At 40.0% G+C, this 24,412-nt stretch overlaps 2 protein-coding genes across 4 annotated transcripts in view; one reads left to right on the top strand and one right to left on the bottom strand.

The window, feature by feature from the left end:
* Positions 1 to 22,817, top strand: part of LOC117496971 (protein NLRC3-like) — a 44,478-nt gene extending 21,661 nt beyond the window's left edge. Inside the window, exons 8-18 of the mRNA XM_034148843.1 lie at positions 222 to 395; positions 15,555 to 15,728; positions 16,140 to 16,313; positions 16,816 to 16,856; positions 16,986 to 17,026; positions 17,105 to 17,151; positions 17,546 to 17,763; positions 18,575 to 18,834; positions 20,301 to 20,417; positions 20,537 to 20,678; positions 21,175 to 22,817. Of these exons, the coding sequence (XP_034004734.1) occupies positions 222 to 395; positions 15,555 to 15,728; positions 16,140 to 16,313; positions 16,816 to 16,856; positions 16,986 to 17,026; positions 17,105 to 17,151; positions 17,546 to 17,763; positions 18,575 to 18,834; positions 20,301 to 20,417; positions 20,537 to 20,678; positions 21,175 to 21,650 (1,864 nt within the window). The 3' untranslated portion in view covers positions 21,651 to 22,817. The remainder of the gene's footprint in view (positions 1 to 221; positions 396 to 15,554; positions 15,729 to 16,139; positions 16,314 to 16,815; positions 16,857 to 16,985; positions 17,027 to 17,104; positions 17,152 to 17,545; positions 17,764 to 18,574; positions 18,835 to 20,300; positions 20,418 to 20,536; positions 20,679 to 21,174) is intronic.
* Positions 1 to 24,412, bottom strand: part of LOC117496977 (protein FAM219B-like) — an 81,129-nt gene that overhangs the window by 40,349 nt on the left and 16,368 nt on the right. For 2 of the 3 annotated variants that reach the window (XR_004557334.1, XM_034148859.1), the window contains one exon: positions 24,126 to 24,264. The exons of the other annotated variant lie outside the window; for it this stretch is intronic. The gene's annotated coding sequence lies outside the window, so the exon portion shown is untranslated. Of the gene's footprint in view, positions 1 to 24,125; positions 24,265 to 24,412 lie in introns of those variants that run through there. 3 annotated transcript variants of the gene reach the window in all.

Below are 24,412 nucleotides of genomic sequence, written 5' to 3'. Positions count from 1 at the left end.
CCTTTTAGAAGGGAAGATATGGTCATTTGTTCTGGGAATGTCATTTTCGAGCCTGAGACCTGAAAAACAGGCTCAGAGTGGAACAGGTTAACCTGTCAGGATGTCCACTTTATAAACTCCTACATTCTCTACTTCTCCAGCTATAAACAGATTATTGAACCTTGAATATTTTAAGCTGAAACTTTGTTTTTCTAAACTTACATCATGTTTTCTTTATTCAGTCTGATGAGCTGCAGTTTGTCAGAGATCAGCTGTTCTGGTCTGATCTCAGCTCTGAAGTCCAACCCATCCCATCTGAGAGGTCTGGACCTGAGTCTCAACGCTCTGCAGGATTCAGGAGTGGAGCTGCTGAGAGATCTTCTGGAGAGTCCAGACTGCAGACTGAAGACTCTCAGGTCAGTTCTCCATCTTTAACTTCTGTGCTGAGATGAATATGTGAGAGTTGTGTTGACTCTGAGCTGCAGACATCAGGCTGATATGATCCTGATCCCCCCATGCGCTCCTCTCTCTCTCCCCCATGCGTTCCTCTCTCTCTCCCCCATTCGTTCCTCTCTCTCTCTCCCCCCCTTCGCTGCTCTCTCTCTCCCCCCCTCTTCGCTCCTCTCTCTCTCCCCCCCTTCGCTCCTCTCTCTCCCCCCATGCGTTCCTCTCGCTCTCCCCCATTCGTTCCTCTCTCTCTCCCCCCCATGCGTTCCTCTCTCTCTCCCCCCCTTCGCTCCTCTCTCTCTCTCCCCCTTCGCTGCTCTCTCTCTCCCCCTCTTCGTTCCTCTCTCTCCCCCCCTTCACTGCTCTCTCTCTCCCCCCCTTCGCTGCCTCTCTCTCTCTCCCCATTCGTTCCTCTCTCTCTCCCCCCCATGCGTTCCTCTCTCTCTCTCCCCCCTTCGCTCCTCTCTCTCTCTCCCCCATTCGTTCCTCTCTCTCTCTCCCCCCATGCGTTTCCTCTCTCTCTCCCCCCTTCGCTCCTCTCTCTCTCTCCCCCTTCGTTCCTCTCTCTCTCCCCCCCTTCGTTCCTCTCTCTCTCCCCCCTTCGCTGCTCTCTCTCTCCCCCCCTTCGCTCCTCTCTCTCTCCCCCCCTTCGCTGCTCTCTCTCTCCCCATTCGTTCCTCTCTCTCTCCCCCCCCATGCGTTCCTCTCTCTCTCCCCTTCGTTCCTCTCTCTCTCCCCCCCTTCGCTGCTCTCTCTCTCCTCCCCCCTTCGCTGCTCTCTCTCTCCCCCCTTCGTTCCTCTCTCTCTCCCCCCCTTCGTTCCTCTCTCTCTCCCCCCCTTCGTTCCTCTCTCTCCTCCCCCCCCTCCGTTCCTCTCTCTCTCCCCTCCTTCGCTCCTCTCTCTCTCCCCCCCCTCCGTTCCTCTCTCTCTCCCCCCTTCGCTCCTCTCTCTCTCCCCCCCCTTCGTTCCTCTCTCTCTCTCCCCCCCTTCGTTCCTCTCTCTCTCCCCCCTTCGTTCCTCTCTCTCTCCCCCTTCGTTCCTCTCTCTCTCCCCCCCTCCGTTCCTCTCTCTCTCCCCTCCTTCGCTCCTCTCTCTCTCCCCCCCTTCACTCCTCTCTCTCCCCCCCTTCGCTCCTATCTCTCTCCCCCCTTCGCTCCTCTCTTTCCCCTCCGGTACACAGCACCGTCAGACGTAGTGTGGAGTTGCATTAGGTAACGCGAGATACGGCTGATACTTGCGCATTAGTTTCTGTCATGGATCAGTATCAACAGTCCTGCCAGTAACGTTTCTATATGATCAATACTACTTTAGTTATAGCCTGATATATGATAGCTAACTTTACAATGTTGTGATGTGACCGACGTTAGCTAACATGAACTGTAGCTAACGCCGGTCACTCACCAAGACAGCTGCCCTGTTCTCCACTGGTTCTCCTCACACCACAGCTCCATTTCTCTCCGATGGCCGTTATTCCTTCTAATCCTTGGCTGCTCCTGGTCTCTTGAACGCCTAGCAGGCTCATCATTATAAGGTTGTGAGTAGTAGTACATATCCCGCTTCAATCTCATTAGTATGCATAAAAAAGTGACAGGTCACACCTTCTAAGTCCCGCCCCCTAATTATGTTAATGACCCCCCTTTGATATGCTAATGAGCCCCTTTGTTCGAGGTGTTATCGCGTACAGGTGTTACATCCTCACCGGTAGCCCCCACCCCCCTCAGCCCACCCCCCCTCCCCCTCACATACAGGTGTTACATCCTCTCAGGTAGCCCCCCACCCCGCTCAGCCCCCACCCCTCTCAACCCACCCCCTCCTTACAGCAGGTTTCACATCCTCCCTGTCGCCCCCCATCCCCTCCTCAGCCCCCACCCCTCTCAACCCCCTCCTCCTCCCCCCTCCTGTCCGGTCGGCATGTTCGTTACAGTTTAAATCTTCCGTGGCAAAATTAGAAAAGTGCCGGCTAAAGGTCTTCTATGTTATTTAATGAGCTTTGAAACAAACTGATATGATTCGATATTAAACCAACTAGTTATAGTAGATTAATTAACTATTCAAAACGTGTACAGTAATTTACAATAACACGGGAATAATAAACGGACTGCTCTCCCCCCCTCCTGACAACACGCCAGTATCATGCAGCTCGCGGGTCCAATAATGAGTGACTCGACAGTAAAACTAAAACAAACTTTAACTAGTTTAGGTAGTTTGAGAGGTAATTAAAATAGCTACGTGTGTTATCTACGAGTGTGTTTTGTTCCGCTCACCGCATGCAGAGATGCATGTCGAATAGTCCGCAGCACCGGGGTCTCCCTCCGTCAGCAACAGCGGGTATCCCCCGTCAGATTAGACGTTACTAGCGTTTATGTCCATGCATAATCAGCCCCTATAGGACATCTTTTGTCTGTCACACACTATTCTTGTATGTCACATAAGAGGTGCAACTGATGCTCTCCTAACCCGCCTTTTTTTTTTTTTTAAATAAGAGTTGGGTTAATAACTAAGGAGGCTCTCTTGAAGTGTACGGATGGTGAACTAATGTTTAATTACTATACTAACTATAAGGGCCTCTCTTTGTTGAAAGGAGGGGTAATCTGGTAATAAATGCAACAAAGTCTCTCTGAAGAGGTTGGCAATAAATTAAAGATCTTAATGACCCCATGGCGTTTGGTTTTTTTCTTTATGTTTAATTACATCAAATCCACTAATAAAATAATCCCTATATGAAGTTATATGTGTCATCTTTCCTGAAACCGAAGTGCTGTCCGTTTTACAAACAAGTTATCTTTCTGCTTCTTCACCCCTGAATTTTCCTCCCCCGTCCCTATTACTTCAGCCATCACATCAAGTCAGATCTGTGAAATTAAACACCTCTTCTCAAAGCGTGACTTCCCTATTGGGGGAGTGGGGCAGTAGGGCCTAACCCGATTTGGCCAAATATACTAACATGCAGAACATATGGTATGTTTTGAAAAAAGACTAACCATCTATCCAGTTCAAGCTGTCTTTAAGATGTGACATTGCGCTCTGACTTTTTCCCGTAAAATCGTGACAAACTATTACTTATTAAATTTGACCTCATACTGCTTGGTTGAAAATGATAGATGAGCATTTTACCAACAGATCAACGCGCAATCAACCCATACAGGACATCTCTTTCTACACATTATGTGTTATCACTATAATATCATGTCATTATTTAATGTTGTTTTGTTTGTGTGTGTGTGTGTACAACGAAGTCTCTTTGAGAGGAAAATTATAATTTAAAGATCTTATTACCCCCTTATTGTTTAACTACTTCACACAACTATTAAAGAATCCCTATATGAAGTTACATGAGGCTACATTTACTGGTGTGCTTCCCTAGATGATGTAAATAGTCTAAGTGTCATGTTAGGGGGGCATTACGGACCTCAGGAGTCCGCCCTTGGAGGCTTGGAGAGCGGATAAAGAGAGGTGTAGAACTAACAAAAAATAATTAAGTATTTGCAATGCATAAACATAGAAGTTATCACTGTCATATTATGATCACTTAATGTAAGTAAGTTTAAGTAAAACTAACACAAGTCAATATTATTCACCTAGGCATTAGTGGGCTTGAGGGTCTCAGGGAGCGTGAACAAAGTGACTTGTCTCTGTATTTGAGGATTCTCAGTGCAGGCACTAACAGGAAGCTGCTGTGCATTAGTGGAGAGTCCTCTGAAGGCAGCTGTTATTTCATTCACACACTCATCTGTTACCTGCTGACTCCTCATAGTAAGTCTAGCCAAGTCAGCTGTTAAGTTGTCCATACCATCGCTTGATAACTGGTAACTTTTGATTGACAGTCCAGCCATGGCAGCTGCCAACTCGTCCATATAATTCTTAAGAACGTGGTGACAATACTACAAAAAAGTATATATATTAGGTCAGTTAACCTTGAAGAGCTAAACAGTTCAAGTGGTAAGTAACTAAGTATTTGCAATGAATAAACATAGAAATGATCACTGTCATATTATATAATCACTTAATATGGAGATAAGTAAAACTGACACAGACAGTTTAAACTGCTTGTTAAAACGCTATTGCTTATTGTGTTTTCTCAGCACACTAACATAAATAAGGATGTATAATATAAAAAACTAGAAAACGATATAGTATTTTCAAGTCTTACTTTAGTATGGTAAAATTAAGAATAAGTCACATTAAAGTGTGTCATGATTTTCCGTAAAAAAGTCAAGTATAGTTTGTCAAAAGAATATGAAAAAATCATTTTGTAGAGTAGTATGTTGAAAATCTCAGTGTTTAACTGAACACACCTACATGTGATAACGCCTCGAACAAAGGGGTAATTAGCATACAAAGGGGGGTCACTAGCATCAGTGGGGGAAAGGTGCTACGGGAATGAACTTTGAGGAGGGGGAACTTGTAAGAATTTCCAGCTTTTGAAGACAATTATGTGGTACCCGTCCTTACAGCTAAACAAATCCTATGCCAGGTATTCAACAGACCACAAGAAGCACAAGAAGCCCCAGAAAGGATTACATTCAGAGCTAATAATGGTGAAACCGAAGAAGAAGCAAAGCAGATTATAATCGTTGCGGGTGAAAGGATAGAGAATTTGCAAGTGATGTTAATGCACTTATCTGATATAAAAAATGCATTCATTTACTTCCAAGAGACCCCTAAACATCTAGTTGGGCAATGTGAATTGAACGATAAACCGATCACTGTAAATGAAACGCGGAGAGAGGCAGCAGTGCAAATCGTTAAGTCTATTACCTTGTATGCACTACGACATTAACTTGGTCAAATGTAATATGTCTTTCCGAAGATGTGGCGAATGGTGTGTTTTTCAATTAAACAACCATAACAAATGAAAATGTGTTTTATTTTTGCTTTCATATATAGTAATAGTATTAACTCCTCTGACTAGACTGTGCTAAAATAAGACGTTTCACTGTTAAATAAAAATGGAAGTAGAAAATCGAGATAATGATGAGGCTCGTTATGTATCCAGTAACTATGAACAGCAGTTTGAAAATGTTATTTAACCCTTTAACTCTAATTGACAAATCTAAAATAGCTTCTAGCTTATCTATAAGTTTGTGATTTTAACACTTATTCACTGACACAAGGCAGATTATGGCTTTTTTCTCTTGCCAAGATACTTTTAGACACACTCTGAGGTATGCAAAACCTTGAAACTAGAAAATGAAGTACATTGTCTGATTAGATTTTTTCGTAAAGACTGTTTCTCTAAAAGGCAAGTTTGTGATTTTTAACACTTATTTACTGACACAAGGCAGATTTTGACTTTTTTTTCTCTTTTCATGTGTTACCAAGATACTTTTTAGATACACTTTTATGTATGCAACACTTAACAAAGGGGTATAATATGAAGTACTTTGTAAGGGAATGGGGGTTTCTTTAATACCCCTTTTTTTTATTTCTAAAAAACACTTGTACAGTTAAATAATGTAGGTTTTCTCTGATATTCTAGTTATTTTCAGCTACCAAGATATTTTTGTTGATACACTTTTATGTAGGAACATTTGGCAACTGGTAGAATGTCAATTATTTTGTAACAAAAATGTATTTTCTTAAAGACTGTGACTCTAAAAGGGAAGTTGGTGATTTTAACACTTCTATTTTCCCCCCGTTGTCTTTCACTTACTGTTTTGATACAGTTTTATGTATGACAACTTTACAACTGGTAGAAAGTTAAGTACTTTTTCTTTCATATTATTTTAACACAACATTACTTTTTTCATATTTTTCAACATACTGTGATATATATATATATATATATATTTTTTTCCTCTCCATTATATTTTTGAATATACAGCAAACTCCTGGACTACTATCGTCACCACCATTGTGGACACCCACATATTGCAGTACTACTGCTGCTGATGTTACTCCTGGGGCCAAGACGTCTCTGTTTCTGAACATAGTGAAATCGGAGTTGGTTGATATTCTGGAGAGGGTGCTGCATCGGTACAGAGAAGAAATCTGCAATGGATGTCGAGTCAGCCACCCCAGCCAGAGGCAACACGATTGTCTGAATGACATTCCAGAATATGTCTTCAGAAACAATTACAACGCGTTAATGAAAAGACTTTGGCTCGCCGACTTCATTACTGTGATTGACCAGAGGCTTAATGATAAAAACATTTACACGGCTGAATGGAGGATCCAAGGCGCTTCGGAGGCTTTTATGCACAATCTCAAAAACTGCAGACGCCTCAAGGAGAGACTTGAAAAGATCCATGCCGAGCTGGATGGAGAAGAAGAAGACTAATAACCAGCGGTTGATTGAAGCCAGGGATTTTTTTTTTTTTTTTTTTTTCGATACTTTGACTTTTCTTTAAAGTAAAAAAAAAAAAAAAAAAAAAAGGGATAACTACTATGGAAAACAATCTGTATATATTTATCAGAATGCAGTCAATACCTGTTTAATAAGTGTGTTGTTGATGACGATTGAAAACAGAATGAGTAGTGACCCCCGTGTAAACAGAATGGCTGAAGTTTGTAAACTAGAAGACATTTTGGATATCGTTCATTCTGGCAGTACTATTCCGGGTCATGGGGAAACGATTACAAACGAAACATTTAAAGTGGTACTGGAATCTTCATTTTCCGAAACATTCTGTAACATTAGTCAAGTCATAGTATAGTTTGACAAAAAGATCAAGATCTTAGAAGTGGCTATAACATTTGATGCAATTCTAAAAGATAGTCAGATTCCTAAAAAGTTACAAACGGATGCTGGAAAATAATTATTTGTTTCTTCAGCAAGGCTTCAAAAATCTTGTTAAATAATTATTTTCCAGCATCCGTTTGTAACTTTTTAGGAATCTGACTATCTTTTAGAATTGCATCAAATGTTATAGCCACTTCTAAGATACGTTTTTTTTTTTTTTTAAATGTTTTTCTCTCATCCTGCTATATTCCTTCCAGGGGAGGATCCCTGGGGATTGATCAGAGCAAAGAAAGGCTGTAAACACTGACACTCTGACACACAAAACACTGAAACACTGAAACACTGAAGCACAAAAACACTGAAACACTGAAACACTGAAACACAAAAACACTGAAAACACTGAAACACATAAACACTGAAACACTGAAACACTGACACTGAAATACTGACACACAAAACACTGAAACACTGCAACACTGACACACTGACACCCAAAACACTGAAACACTGCAACACTGAAACACTGAAACACTGAAACACTGACACACTGAAACACTGAAACACAAAACACTGAAAACACTGAAACACTGCAACACTGAAACACTGACACACTGAAAACACTGACACACAAAAAACACTGAAACACAAAAAACACTGAAACACTGAAACACAAAACACTGAAAACACTGAAACACTGTAACACAAAAACACAGAAACACAGAAACACAGAAACACAAAAACACAAAAACACTGAAACACTGAAACACAAAACACTGAAAACACTGAAACACAAACACACTGAAACACTGAGACACTGACACACTGAAACACTGAAACACAAAACACTGAAAACACTGAAACACTGAAACACTGACACACTGAAATACTGACACACAAAACACTGAAACACTGCAACACTGCAACACTGACACACTGACACCCAAAACACTGAAACACTGCAACACTGAAACACAGAACACTGAAACACTGAAACACTGAAACAATGCAACACTGACACACTGACACACAAAACACAGAACACAGAAAACTATTAAACAGCCCTGCTATATACTATGACCATTCTTTACTTATTTATAATATGGTTCAAATGGAGTAATTTCAGTTGTCTGATGCACTTGATACAATTTTACTTTTTTAAATACTGATGTGTTTATTCAAAACCATTTCAACACACAATGTCATGACTTTTTCAAGATCTTTTTGTCAAACTATACTATGACTTGACTAATGTTACAGAATGTTTCGGAAAATGAAGATTCCAGTACCACTTTAAATGTTTCGTTTGTAATCATTTCCCCATGACCCGGAATAGTACTGCCAGAATGAACGATATCCAAAATGTCTTCTAGTTTACAAACTTCAGCCATTCTGTTTACACGGGGGTCACTACTCATTCTGTTTTCAATCGTCATCAACAACACACTTATTAAACAGGTATTGACTGCATTCTGATAAATATATACAGATTGTTTTCCATAGTAGTTATCCCTTTTTTTTTTTTTTTATTTTACTTTAAAGAAAAGTCAAAGTATCGAAAAAAAATAAAAATAAAAATCCCTGGCTTCAATCAACCGCTGGTTATTAGTCTTCTTCTTCTCCATCCAGCTCGGCATGGATCTTTTCAAGTCTCTCCTTGAGGCGTCTGCAGTTTTTGAGATTGTGCATAAAAGCCTCCGAAGCGCCTTGGATCCTCCATTCAGCCGTGTAAATGTTTTTATCATTAAGCCTCTGGTCAATCACAGTAATGAAGTCGGCGAGCCAAAGTCTTTTCATTAACGCGTTGTAATTGTTTCTGAAGACATATTCTGGAATGTCATTCAGACAATCGTGTTGCCTCTGGCTGGGGTGGCTGACTCGACATCCATTGCAGATTTCTTCTCTGTACCGATGCAGCACCCTCTCCAGAATATCAACCAACTCCGATTTCACTATGTTCAGAAACAGAGACGTCTTGGCCCCAGGAGTAACATCAGCAGCAGTAGTACTGCAATATGTGGGTGTCCACAATGGTGGTGACGATAGTAGTCCAGGAGTTTGCTGTATATTCAAAAATATAATGGAGAGGAAAAAAAATATATATATATATATATATCACAGTATGTTGAAAAATATGAAAAAAGTAATGTTGTGTTAAAATAATATGAAAGAAAAAGTACTTAACTTTCTACCAGTTGTAAAGTTGTCATACATAAAACTGTATCAAAACAGTAAGTGAAAGACAACGGGGGAAAAATAGAAGTGTTAAAATCACCAACTTCCCTTTTAGAGTCACAGTCTTTAAGAAAATACATTTTTGTTACAAAATAATTGACATTCTACCAGTTGCCAAATGTTCCTACATAAAAGTGTATCAACAAAAATATCTTGGTAGCTGAAAATAACTAGAATATCAGAGAAAACCTACATTATTTAACTGTACAAGTGTTTTTTAGAAATAAAAAAAAGGGGTATTAAAGAAACCCCCATTCCCTTACAAAGTACTTCATATTATACCCCTTTGTTAAGTGTTGCATACATAAAAGTGTATCTAAAAAGTATCTTGGTAACACATGAAAAGAGAAAAAAAAGTCAAAATCTGCCTTGTGTCAGTAAATAAGTGTTAAAAATCACAAACTTGCCTTTTAGAGAAACAGTCTTTACGAAAAAATCTAATCAGACAATGTACTTCATTTTCTAGTTTTAAGGTTTTGCATACCTCAGAGTGTGTCTAAAAGTATCTTGGCAAGAGAAAAAAGCCATAATGTGCCTTGTGTCAGTGAATAAGTGTTAAAATCACCAACTTCCCTTTTAGAGTCACAGTCTTTAAGAAAATACATTTTTGTTACAAAATAATTGACATTCTACCAGTTGCGAAATGTTCCTACATAAAAGTGTATCAACAAAAGTATCTTGGTAGCTGAAAATAACTAGAATATCAGAGAAAAACCTACATTATTTAACTGTACAAGTGTTTTTTAGAAATAAAAAAAGGGGTATTAAAGAAACCCCCATTCCCTTACAAAGTACTTCAAATTATACCCCTTTGTTAAGTGTTGCATACATAAAAGTGTATCTAAAAAGTATCTTGGTAACACATGAAAAGAGAAAAAAGTCAAAATCTGCCTTGTGTCAGTAAATAAGTGTTAAAAATCACAAACTTGCCTTTTAGAGAAACAGTCTTTACGAAAAAATCTAATCAGACAATGTACTTCATTTTCTAGTTTTAAGGTTTTGCATACCTCAGAGTGTGTCTAAAAGTATCTTGGCAAGAGAAAAAAGCCATAATGTGCCTTGTGTCAGTGAATAAGTGTTAAAATCACCAACTTCCCTTTTAGAGTCACAGTCTTTAAGAAAATACATTTTTGTTACAAAATAATTGACATTCTACCAGTTGCCAAATGTTCCTACATAAAAGTGTATCAACAAAAGTATCTTGGTAGCTGAAAATAACTAGAATATCAGAGAAAAACCTACATTATTTAACTGTACAAGTGTTTTTTAGAAATAAAAAAAGGGGTATTAAAGAAACCCCCATTCCCTTACAAAGTACTTCATATTATACCCCTTTGTTAAGTGTTGCATACATAAAAGTGTATCTAAAAAGTATCTTGGTAACACATGAAAAGAGAAAAAAGTCAAAATCTGCCTTGTGTCAGTAAATAAGTGTTAAAAATCACAAACTTGCCTTTTAGAGAAACAGTCTTTACGAAAAAATCTAATCAGACAATGTACTTCATTTTCTAGTTTTAAGGTTTTGCATACCTCAGAGTGTGTCTAAAAGTATCTTGGCAAGAGAAAAAAGCCATAATCTGCCTTGTGTCAGTGAATAAGTGTTAAAATCACAAATTTATAGATAAGCTAGAGGCTATTTTAGATTTGTCAATTAGAGTTAAAGGGTTAAATAACATTTTCAAACTGCTGTTCATAGTTACTGGATACATAACGAGCCTCATCATTATCTCGATTTTCTACTTCCATTTTTATTTAACAGTGAAACGTCTTATTTTAGCACAGTCTAGTCAGAGGAGTTAATACTATTACTATATATGAAAGCAAAAATAAAACACATTTTAATTTGTTATGGTTGTTTAATTGAAAAACACACCATTCGCCACATCTTCGGAAAGACATATTACATTTGACCAAGTTAATGTCGTAGTGCATACAAGGTAATAGACTTAACGATTTGCACTGCTGCCTCTCTCCGCGTTTCATTTACAGTGATCGGTTTATCGTTCAATTCACATTGCCCAACTAGATGTTTAGGGGTCTCTTGGAAGTAAATGAATGCATTTTTTATATCAGATAAGTGCATTAACATCACTTGCAAATTCTCTATCCTTTCACCCGCAACGATTATAATCTGCTTTGCTTCTTCTTCGGTTTCACCATTATTAGCTCTGAATGTAATCCTTTCTGGGGCTTCTTGTGCTTCTTGTGGTCTGTTGAATACCTGGCATAGGATTTGTTTAGCTGTAAGGACGGGTACCACATAATTGTCTTCAAAAGCTGGAAATTCTTACAAGTTCCCCCTCCTCAAAGTTCATTCCCGTAGCACCTTTCCCCCACTGATGCTAGTGACCCCCCTTTGTATGCTAATTACCCCTTTGTTCGAGGCGTTATCACATGTAGGTGTGTTCAGTTAAACACTGAGATTTTCAACATACTACTCTACAAAATGATTTTTTCATATTCTTTTGACAAACTATACTTGACTTTTTTACGGAAAATCATGACACACTTTAATGTGACTTGTTCTTAATTTTACCATACTAAAGTAAGACTTGAAAATACTATATCGTTTTCTAGTTTTTTATATTATACATCCTTATTTATGTTAGTGTGCTGAGAAAACACAATAAGCAATAGCGTTTTAACAAGCAGTTTAAACTGTCTGTGTCAGTTTTACTTATCTCCATATTAAGTGATTATATAATATGACAGTGATCATTTCTATGTTTATTCATTGCAAATACTTAGTTACTTACCACTTGAACTGTTTAGCTCTTCAAGGTTAACTGACCTAATATATATACTTTTTTGTAGTATTGTCACCACGTTCTTAAGAATTATATGGACGAGTTGGCAGCTGCCATGGCTGGACTGTCAATCAAAAGTTACCAGTTATCAAGCGATGGTATGGACAACTTAACAGCTGACTTGGCTAGACTTACTATGAGGAGTCAGCAGGTAACAGATGAGTGTGTGAATGAAATAACAGCTGCCTTCAGAGGACTCTCCACTAATGCACAGCAGCTTCCTGTTAGTGCCTGCACTGAGAATCCTCAAATACAGAGACAAGTCACTTTGTTCACGCTCCCTGAGACCCTCAAGCCCACTAATGCCTAGGTGAATAATATTGACTTGTGTTAGTTTTACTTAAACTTACTTACATTAAGTGATCATAATATGACAGTGATAACTTCTATGTTTATGCATTGCAAATACTTAATTATTTTTTGTTAGTTCTACACCTCTCTTTATCCGCTCTCCAAGCCTCCAAGGGCGGACTCCTGAGGTCCGTAATGCCCCCCTAACATGACACTTAGACTATTTACATCATCTAGGGAAGCACACCAGTAAATGTAGCCTCATGTAACTTCATATAGGGATTCTTTAATAGTTGTGTGAAGTAGTTAAACAATAAGGGGGTAATAAGATCTTTAAATTATAATTTTCCTCTCAAAGAGACTTCGTTGTACACACACACACACAAACAAAACAACATTAAATAATGACATGATATTATAGTGATAACACATAATGTGTAGAAAGAGATGTCCTGTATGGGTTGATTGCGCGTTGATCTGTTGGTAAAATGCTCATCTATCATTTTCAACCAAGCAGTATGAGGTCAAATTTAATAAGTAATAGTTTGTCACGATTTTACGGGAAAAAGTCAGAGCGCAATGTCACATCTTAAAGACAGCTTGAACTGGATAGATGGTTAGTCTTTTTTCAAAACATACCATATGTTCTGCATGTTAGTATATTTGGCCAAATCGGGTTAGGCCCTACTGCCCCACTCCCCCAATAGGGAAGTCACGCTTTGAGAAGAGGTGTTTAATTTCACAGATCTGACTTGATGTGATGGCTGAAGTAATAGGGACGGGGGAGGAAAATTCAGGGGTGAAGAAGCAGAAAGATAACTTGTTTGTAAAACGGACAGCACTTCGGTTTCAGGAAAGATGACACATATAACTTCATATAGGGATTATTTTATTAGTGGATTTGATGTAATTAAACATAAAGAAAAAAACCAAACGCCATGGGGTCATTAAGATCTTTAATTTATTGCCAACCTCTTCAGAGAGACTTTGTTGCATTTATTACCAGATTACCCCTCCTTTCAACAAAGAGAGGCCCTTATAGTTAGTATAGTAATTAAACATTAGTTCACCATCCGTACACTTCAAGAGAGCCTCCTTAGTTATTAACCCAACTCTTATTTTTAAAAAAAAAGGCGGGGTAGGAGGGGAATACGGGTATGGGTGTGTGTGTGTGTGTGTGTGTGTGTGTGTGTGTGTGTGTGTGTGTGTGTGTGTGTGTGTGTGTGTGTGTGTGTGTGTGTGGATGGAAATCTCTCCGGCCAGAATGATATCCCCTTTAGCGCAATACCGCATCAGTTGCACCTCTTATGTGACATACAAGAATAGTGTGTGACAGACAAAAGATGTCCTATAGGGGCTGATTATGCATGGACATAAACGCTAGTAACGTCTAATCTGACGGGGGATACCCGCTGTTGCTGACGGAGGGAGACCCCGGTGCTGCGGACTATTCGACATGCATCTCTGCATGCGGTGAGCGGAACAAAACACACTCATAGATAACACACGTAGCTATTTTAATTACCTCTCAAACTACCTAAACTAGTTAAAGTTTGTTTTAGTTTTACTGTCGAGTCACTCATTATTGGACCCGCGAGCTGCATGATACTGGCGTGTTGTCAGGAGGGGGGAGAGCAGTCCGTTTATTATTCCCGTGTTATTGTAAATTACTGTACACGTTTTGAATAGTTAATTAATCTACTATAACTAGTTGGTTTAATATCGAATCATATCAGTTTGTTTCAAAGCTCATTAAATAACATAGAAGACCTTTAGCCGGCACTTTTCTAATTTTGCCACGGAAGATTTAAACTGTAACGAACATGCCGACCGGACAGGAGGGGGGAGGAGGAGGGGGTTGAGAGGGGTGGGGGCTGAGGAGGGGATGGGGGGCGACAGGGAGGATGTGAAACCTGCTGTAAGGAGGGGGTGGGTTGAGAGGGGTGGGGGCTGAGCGGGGTGGGGGGCTACCTGAGAGGATGTAACACCTGTATGTGAGGGGGAGGGGGGGTGGGCTGAGGGGGGTGGGGGCTACCGGTGAGGATGTAACACCTGTACGCGATAACACCTCGAACAAAGGGGCTCATTAGCATATCAAAGGGGGTCATTAACATAATTAGGGGGCGGGACTTAGAAGGTGTGACCTGTCACTTTTTTATGCATACTAATGAGATTGAAGCGGGATATGTACTACTACTGTTGTGGTCCATCATATGCATTCGAATATACATTTTCAACCACTTCTGTGTCAAAAGTAGCATTGTGATCCATGTTTATTAATACGTTAGACCGGCCGCTCTCCCTCATGTGACGTCACACGCGGGTGGTCTTTTTTTATGCGGAAGTAAAAATGTCTCACAAAAACCACGCCAGATGTCACTGTAGTGTTTATTTATGTATATTCTTTTGAAAATCTAGTGTATACATCATTTTCCTACACATTCATTCACTGGGGTCTCTAACCTGCAAGTTGCTCTTTAAGGAAAAATCTAACTGCATAATTCCCTCTGAACCTCCTAAAAACCTCAAATTCATCTTATATTCTCCATCATGTGTTTTAAATAAATGACATTATAAACACATGAATACAATAATTAAATATTTATATTAAAACTATCAAACACTGACAAATATGTTCAGTTTTAGCTGTTTCTCACATTTGTATGAAGCTACATGATGCTCATACTGACTGAGGAGTTTAAACTGAAGATGCTTTGGATGTATGGCTCCACTATTCCTAAATAAATATTCTCTATTTATTTTTTATCACATTTCTAAATTCATCCCGACATATTTGTCATATTTGTAAACTGTGATCTTGAGTTGAATCAGTTTCAGTGGGTTTGTATTAGTCTGGCTGCACATCATGAGTTAGTGTAGATGGAGCAGAGGTTCAGATGTGAAGTCTCCACTTTTTATTGAAGGTGAAGCACGTTGTCTTTCATATTAATGAGAGCTCTTTTCTCTTTCTGGATCTTACAGTTTTTAACCTGTCAGGATGTCCACATAAACTCCTACATTCTCTGCTTCTCCAGCTATAAACAGATTATTGAACCTTGAATATTTTAAGCTGAAACTTTGTTTTTCTAAACTTACATCATGTTTTCTTTATTCAGTCTGCAGGGCTGCAGTTTGTCAGAGATCAGCTGTTCTGCTCTGATCTCAGCTCTGAAGTCCAACCCATCCCATCTGAGAGATCTGTACCTGAGTCAGAACGCTCTGCAGGATTCAGGAGTGGAGCTGCTGAGAGATCTTCTGGAGAGTCCAGACTGCAGACTGGAGACTCTCAGGTCAGTTCTCCATCTTTAACTTCTGTGCTGAGATGAATATGTGAGAGTTGTGTTGACTCGGAGCTGCAGACATCAGGCTGATATGATCCTGATCCTCACTGAGTATCTTGATGCTAAAGTCTATTTTCTTCTTCTGTGGTTTCTTTCCCTGACAGTGGCAGAGCAATATTCAGCTTTAAATGTAAATATTATAATAAGAATTATACTCTGCATAATTCAAACTGAACCTCCATCAAGCTTTATTTCACTACATTATATAAAAGACAAATTAGTACAATTAATAAGTATTTCCAATCAAACACAAAACATATATTCAGTATTTGCTTCTTCCAACATTTTTATAAAGCTAAAAGATGCTTATACTGACTGAATAGTTTAAACTGACCATGTGATCATGTGTTCTTTATTCAGACTGAGAGACTGCAGGTTGTCAGAGATCAGCTGTTCTGCTCTGGCCTCAGCTCTGAAGTCCAACCCCTCCTACCTGAGAGATCTGGACCTGAGTAAGAACGCTCTGCAGGATTCAGGAGTGGAGCTGCTGATAGATCTTCTGGAGAATCCAGACTGCAGACTGGAGACTCTCTGGTCAGTAAGGGTTCGACTCTCTGCTGGTTCCGCAGTATTGTATTAAACAGAGGGAGGTGGAGGGGTTCCTCTCACTGGGGAATCTCTCCAGTTCCACCTTCCAGGCGTAGCCTAGCTTAGCACAACAAATCATGGATGTTACCATTTGTCTGCAGTTTCTCCTTTTGTTCATCTTGTGTTTCTTTACTTTCATTATTATCAAGCAATATAATACAAGCTGACAATGCAATGCCACATTTCAGTCAGGTGCAACTCATTAACAGACGAATGGGATGTTACAGTTAAAAAGGAAGTCTGTTTGTTTTTCTATGTTCCTGGACTAATGCCTAGTGAATTCTCTAATGCAGCTGAGAGCTGTGGGCAGTCAGTCGTAGTGTTTGCAGAGAAGATATGATGTGATGTAAAGCATTGGATCAGTCAGGACTCTGAAGCTGACTAACTCAAAGAACTAACTATTATTTTAACTTGATCTCAAACTGTTGGATTGTGTTCATCCCTGCAGGATAAATGACGAGCCAATCAGAGCCAAGATACAGAAGAACTGTGAGTACTGAACCATACCCTCCATTCATCAATATATTGTACAATACATCTGATCTTAAAAGGTATTTATAGTACAAGAATGATATAGTTTTATTCTTATTGTTCTCCGTCACCTCTTCTCTCCATCAGGTGACTCCGATGTGGAACAGGAAGTGAAGACAGACAGAAAGGTGAGAGAGGAGCAGTTGAGAGTTGAAGCTAGAACTTAACTTGATTTCTAATAAAATAAATAACTTTGTTTGTTCCAGGCTCCTGAATCCTTCTCACCTGAACACACAACTGAGTCTTCATACAGGTAATCCTATAACATGACCAAATATTATTTTAAACACATTGAAAATATATATTTATTTAATTGTGTTTCATTTCAAGTCTTTCACCTTGAGGTATTGCATCCAATCTCTTTCCAGCAGACATCAATAAGATAATGCCTCTGTGTGTAGGATTGTTTTCTTGTACCAGTCTAGATCCTCGCTGGACTAGACATTTTGTTAATTTAATGAAAATGTGTTAACACACATTCTGATGCATGTGGACACATCTTCAGTGATGCTCCTGTAATCATCAGGTGTTTCAGATCTTTCAACAAACCCTCCTCCAGGTCAGACTCCAGCTGGATGAACACCTGTCAGTCAGAACACAGGCCAGTGAAGGCTTGTTGTAGTAACTTGTCTCTTGTGTGTCTACAGGTTCAGGTGTCCTGGTCCAGGTATGTTCCAGTGTGCTTCGACTGGCCTGGTGTTCGTCATGGCTCAGGAGGCGGAGCTTCTGTACAGGGCGGCCACTTGGGATGAGAACCTCCTCCAATCAGCTGGCAAGCAGGCAGCAGGGCCGCTGTTCGACGTGAAGTGTTCTGATGAAGCTGCCGTCTGCCAGCTCCACCTGCCACACAGTGAGACAGAGGATGGTAAAGACATCTGCAGTGTTAACAAATACACTTATATAATGTTTAGCACCTTATACCATCCACTACTTTTCAAAAGTTAACTAGTTTAACAAAGACAATAAGACTGTTAACCACCAGAACTGTTGAAGCAAAATCTGTTAAACACCTGAACAGTTGAAACAACATCCCTAATATTCATCTGGCTGCTACTTAAACAAATATTTAAAAATTATTTATCTATTTACCTATATATCCTATTTCAATAACTTGCATATAGACTCTTATTGCACTATTTCACTATTTGACTTTTTTAAAACTATTTCTTTTTGTATTACTATTTACTATTTACTTGCACTATATTTTTCTGTGTATCTGTGTTTTGTGTTTCTCTGTTGGAGAAGCCTGTGACACAAGATTTTCATTGTCAGTCTGGCTGAAGCATGTACAAAACAAAACAACAGACAACAACATTTATAAGTTAGACTTACTACGCCCTAAAAGCTTTAGAGAACTCTTCACACATCTAGAGAATCACTCAGACATGAGACCGGACACAGTCAAGCTGCTCTGGCTGCAGATTACAAACATTTCAGCAGTCTTGTAAATTAGAAAATAATTACGCACGCTCACATCCAGAAAGATCACAGGGGGACGGAACAATAATTAAACATTACAAATAAAAGGTGAAGGATATAAACTGGTACATCCCAGTGAGGCTCCGAAGTGAATGACATTAGATGAACATTAGCTCTGAGCTAAAGTGGTGTGACATTGAAGATGATGAAGCTGTGTTAGCAGCAATGCAACAGATGACCAGCTCTTTGCTCCACAGCGCTGCTCCTGGACGGCCTGTTGTCTGTCGTCCACATCACTGATGAAGGCCTGAGCATCTTGGAGCCGCTGGAGGTCACACACACTCACGTGGTGGTGAAGGTGCTTCACCTCTCTCTCTTTGGCCTTATCATCGATACATTGAAAAGGCTTCTGAAGTGGCGAATAAAGGGCCAAATTCTGCTGTTCCTACGACCCCCGGGCCGAGAGGAACAAATACTGGATGTATTTCTGCTGCAGAACAACGTCCTTGAGGAGGAGGTAATGTGCTCACCATCAGCCTAAATGCTTGTTTTAAACCACAGCTGTTTCCACAGAGAAGTTGTGGCCCCAGGCTCCCTACTGAATAGAATAGAATTGGAGGGATGAAACGTTGGGTTACGTATTGTAACCCTTGTTATATTAGCACAGGCGGAGCCCTCTACTGGACCCTATGGGTACTACCCTCTATGCAAGCATTCACCTACTGAGATTTCTATAGACGTAGCCGGCCTTGGGGCGGGCCTACCTGAATGCGCACGCATCACACCGTATAAAAGGAGGCCTCGCCTCCTGACTATCATCCTACACCTCTCTTCAGCGAGCGATATAGGACAGACAGTGCCCTGAGTAGAGGGCTCCGCCTGTGCTAATATAACAAGGGTTACAATACGTAACCCAACGTTATATCTCTCACAGGCTCCGCCCTCTACTGGACTCTATGGGTACAGTGGGTGGAGCCCTGATGTATACGCGCAACAACATCATTCCACCCTACTGCCCCTGACCGGCTTTTCTGGTCAGCAGCTGCTGCCCCACATTCTCCTTTAACCCGGTTGTGACCGAGGAGAAATCTGGGCTGCGGCTGACAGAGCACACCCTGCTGCGCTTACCTCGCAGAAAGTGTGCTCAAAAAACAGTGCCGGGGGATCCCCCCCCGCCCATAGACGGATGGGGAGAGCCCACGCAGATTTAATAATGAATTCTTAATTATTTACGTGGAGTGCCACACTCTACTTTGGTTATCAAACTCGAAGTTTACCTTGATACTTTAAAATACGTAAAAAGAAACGTTAAGAAGTTGTGTCCCCAAGCTCCCTACTGAGAGAGATGATATGAGAACACGATTAGTCTCATCTTCTGTGAATCTGAGTTTACTCTGTGAACATAGGCTGATTTACTTCACACACAAAACACATACAATGGTTCTTTATAAATGAAATAATCATGAACTGCTAAGAATATATAAACTACAGAATAACATAAGTATTAAATCAATAATGTGATGATGAATGTATGAATGGCAGGTTACATAATTAACATCGACAGCAAATCAGATGGTTAGCAAATACTGAAAGGCTCAGTTGAAACACTCAACAACTGAAAGATTGAAGGGAAGTATTTTGGGAGTCCAACCCTAATCGAAGCCTTAAAGGTCCCCTATTATACTGTTTTTCATCAATACTTATAGGTCTCAGATATAGACAAAACATGTCTCTGAAGTGTATCGTGCGCACAAGATACTTCATGAGCCTTTAGGGGCTCCGTAAACAACCCTAATACATATATAAAAAAATGTGTTGGAGAATTGGAATCTCATCCAAAAATATCTAACCTATACACTTTAATTAATCTACTCACATATGTCCTCATGATGTTATTCTTAATTGATTGTAATTCTTATATCTCTGTAGAGCAGGTCTGTCAACATGTTGTTTTAAATTGATCAAAATGTCCTGTTTCTGAAGGTTGTTAAAAAACACAGTCGTGCTGTGAACATCCCAATCTCCTCCGACTGTGAGCTGGACATTGATCACAGTTACAGTGTGCACTGTGAACCTGAGGGCTTCTTCATTCAGCCTCAGGTGAGTCACTGATACTCCTCTAAAGAAACACAATGATCATTAACACACATTTATCTGCATGTGGATTCACAATCAGGAAAGATCCAGATAAACATGTAACTTCTGCTTCTGGTTTCCAGAGTAAAAGATTTGATTCCAGGTTTGGACCAAACTACCACCCGGCATTTCTAGTTTCCCTGACGACGAGCACAGAGAGAGTGGTTTTGAAGGTCAAGGACCAAGGTGGAAATGAAGTCTTGAAATGTCGCGTGTCACTGGAAGGTAAAGACTCCACCTGAGCTCAGACCCAGTGATAGACTGGATAACTCTAAAGCTCCATCTCATAGCATTCTCTATTAAGGCTCCATGGCAGCGCATCATTACTACATTAAACACACAACCTGTTATATTCTAAAACTATAAAAACTAGTGTTGTGCAGTGGTGAAACAGCGTGGCATTATGGGAGTTGTAGTCTTCAGCTTCTCATGCTTAAGTGGATACGCCGCCATTACAGGAGACCGTGATGAACGTACTGTTACCTTGATTAAAATTACACATCTCTCTGAACCATTTGCAATAATGTTTGTACACAACTCAACAAAATATAAATAATACAGTTGTAGGAGTTTTTATACATTTTAATGAGGAAATGTTACATATTATAACTTTAAGTGAACAGGAATCCACCTCTGGGAATGTCGAGTTACTTTAATTTTTAAGAGATCTGTTTAATGTGATTGTTGGTTAACAAAAGTATTTTCCCTGTTTATCTTCCAGTTCCAAGGAAGGAATTGTTCCGGAGAAATGTCCCAGAGAGCAGAGTCCCAGCAGTGAGCAGAGTCCCAGCAGAGAGCAGAGTCCCAGCAGAGAGCAGAGTCCCAGCAGAGAGCAGAGTCCCAGCAGAGAGCAGAGTCCCAGCAGAGAGCAGAGACCCAGCAGAGAGCAGAGTCCCAGCAGAGAGCAGAGTCCCAGCAGAGAGCAGAGTCCCAGCAAACCAGAGGCTGCGCTCAGTTCGGACAGAGTTCATTCAAAGAGTGACTCCAACTCTCCTGAACGACCTTCTGGATAAACTCTTTGACTCTGAAGTGATCAGTGAATCTGAAATGACGTCGGCCAGAGCAAAACCCCAAAATGACGGAGCACGAGAGGTGGTGGACGCGGTGCGAAGAAAAGGAGCTGCAGCCAGCAGGGTTCTGATCAATGTTCTCCGTGAGCTGGACCCGTATCTTTGCGAAGAGCTCAACTTGAGCTGAGGAAAAACCTTGTGGAGTGTGTGTGACAGTTGAAGTCTAGTCCTCTGTTTTGTTACCTGTACATGTTTCCACTTGTCCTTGAAGGTAACACAGATTCTGAGCGAAGGCCACTTTCCTTCTCTCTTTTCTCCTGGACTCCCTCCTGAGAGCATCTACCCGTATCGGCCTTCCTTTGGTGTTATCTTGAGTTTTTTTCAAGTACATGTTTACTTTATTACATACAATACTTTAATTTACCAGCATCCATTTCATCCTTTCACATTTTTGTCAGGCATAGGAGCCGGGTCATGACAAAAATAAGGGCTTGTTCTTATTTTACCAATTGGTACTGACTTCTGGGTAAGATTTGGGATTTTGGGGCATTTGGTACCTAGGCATGCGATTTGGAGTTTTATTTGTTTTGTATAATCAAACTGCAAAAACCTGTACCTGTTGGTGCTGGTGAATGTAAATACAATATACTTAGGTAGTGAATTAAACCCAGTGGTGTTCAGTAACTAAGTACATTTACTCAAGTATTGTACTTAAGTACAATTCTGAAGTACTTATACTTTACTTGAGTATCTCAATATCTTTGCTACTTTGTACTTCTACCCAGTGGCGGCTGGCCCATAGGGGGCGATAGGGCGCCGCCCTCCCTAAACCCAAGCCCCCAGGAAGTGCGCCGGACTCTGTGCCCAATATTCCTTGTGTCCAAATGGCGGTACTGCAACTTCCGTATCAGTCCGTGACGTTACCCGGCCCAAACATTTTTTTTCCCATTGTGTAACATGGGGAAAGAGACGTCTGTAAATCGGTGGATACTTTTTTATTAGAATCATTCGGTTGTTAAAGTTATAAAATGCACTAAAAGCCAAATCTAGATTTATTTTTTCTCTCAATTCATTCTAGTGAGCCAGGCATGATGGGTAATCTGTGACGTTTCGCTCTCTCAAAAGTTGGGCCATTTTGTCTTCATGCGCCAATGAGCAGCTCTCATAGGAAAGAACGAGACCCCGCCTCCGACGCTGTTTCCAGTTCCTATTATACATCCATGACTAAACCACACACACAAGGAAATGCTTTTCTATTTTTAAACTTATTTTAAATTGCTTGTCCTATACTGTGGCTGCTTCTCAATGTCAAGGAAGGATGCTTCAGAGCCTCCAAATAAATAATTAAAATGAACCTTGTTTTGACTTTGCCTCTTTTCTTGATATTTGTGGTTTATGCTACAATGTGCACCAAGATGTGTAAAAGAGGTTTGCAGACATCAAGTATGATATATGAATACACATTGTATTATTGATTGGTGATGGTGATTTTATGATTTTCTTATGGCTGCTTATCCTCCAGGACTTTTTCAAGGCTGCAAACAGAAGGAGAACGTGTTATGTTAGTTTAGTGGTTCTGTCCTGGAGAGATGATCCTTTTACAAAATACAGTTACTCAAGTACATCTTCGATCTTCGCAAATCAGTTATGAGTCTTCAAACAAATCGCGCTCAATTTAAGGCGGGGCCTCTCATATGACGCACACCTGCACACCTGCTAGCCTGTTCCATTCTTCGTTCTCCGAATGCTAGGAAGGATTCTTGCCTCTGAAGGACCTGACTCGGAAGGACATGTCCTACGAAGGAAGCGTCCTCGACTTTGAGAAACAGCCCCTGTATGAGTATGACTGAAGCAAAGCCCTATAAAGAGACCACCACGTGACGATCAAGCATTTTGGACTTCCGCTGTCGCAACTCTTTCAGTTCTAGGGCTTTGGTACAACTTACTGCTTATGAGAAAGAAACAGATATCCAGGCTCCTGTCGCCATCTGGTGGTGAAGAGAAGAGCAAAGAGGGGCAAACACCTGTCTGCAAGGTTTCTATTTCATGTTCAGAAGCAAATCATTGTGTTGTTTTATTGCAATGTATAAAAGGTTAAACAATAACAAAGCACTTATATGTAAATACTGATTAGAACAACGACTGGACTTTATACTTGGTTTGTGTATATGTGAATCGACAACAATAATTAAAATGTGTACTTTAGTCGTGTTAACAAATACAACACAACTCAAATATGCACTCACTGCAGTTCTTATAGTATACATATGGATTTAAAGTCTTGTTTCTTATGTATATTGTTTCCAAAGAACAGGGGTATATCATAACTATGCAATATGTCACGAGTAATTATGGATAAGGAAATACTTTTTTAATTACAGTGTATATTTAGTCAAATATATTTAGCCACCAATGCGTTTTTTGCTCATTGCAGAGAGCAGAATTAAAATCCTTCAGCGTAGAAATGTACCCAAGTACAGAAATAAAAACAAAGCAAGTCCTGGTGACCTGAAGCTCATCAAACCAAAAGGTACAAACTGGTTCATCAACACTTTGACCAAGATAGAGAAACTATGTTTTAATCTTGTATTCATGAGTTTATTTGATCAACTTGGAAAACATGATGCATTTATATACAAAACTAAAAGAACAACACACGTTCTTAAATGATTGGTTTCTTTATTATTAGGTCCACCATTTTGTACACAACAGGAAAGCATGGATTTGATCAACAATATATAGACATATTTAAAGTGGGGAATCAGAAGAGCTCATCGTCATCTCGTTATACATCCAAGGACCTGAGGAGAGAGGAGAAGGAGACATGTTCAGATGAGAGGAAGTCAATATCCTTCATGAGCTGCTGCACATTTTAACACGCATTAACTTCCTAAATTCAGAATCAAGTTTATCACCAGGTACACACAGAGGGATTAGCTCTGGTGTATT

The sequence above is a fragment of the Trematomus bernacchii genome, unplaced genomic scaffold, assembly GCF_902827165.1.
Source record: "Trematomus bernacchii unplaced genomic scaffold, fTreBer1.1, whole genome shotgun sequence".
In the NCBI taxonomy this organism is placed as follows: Eukaryota; Metazoa; Chordata; class Actinopteri; order Perciformes; family Nototheniidae; genus Trematomus; species Trematomus bernacchii.
This window is presented reverse-complemented; position numbering and strand designations above follow the sequence as displayed.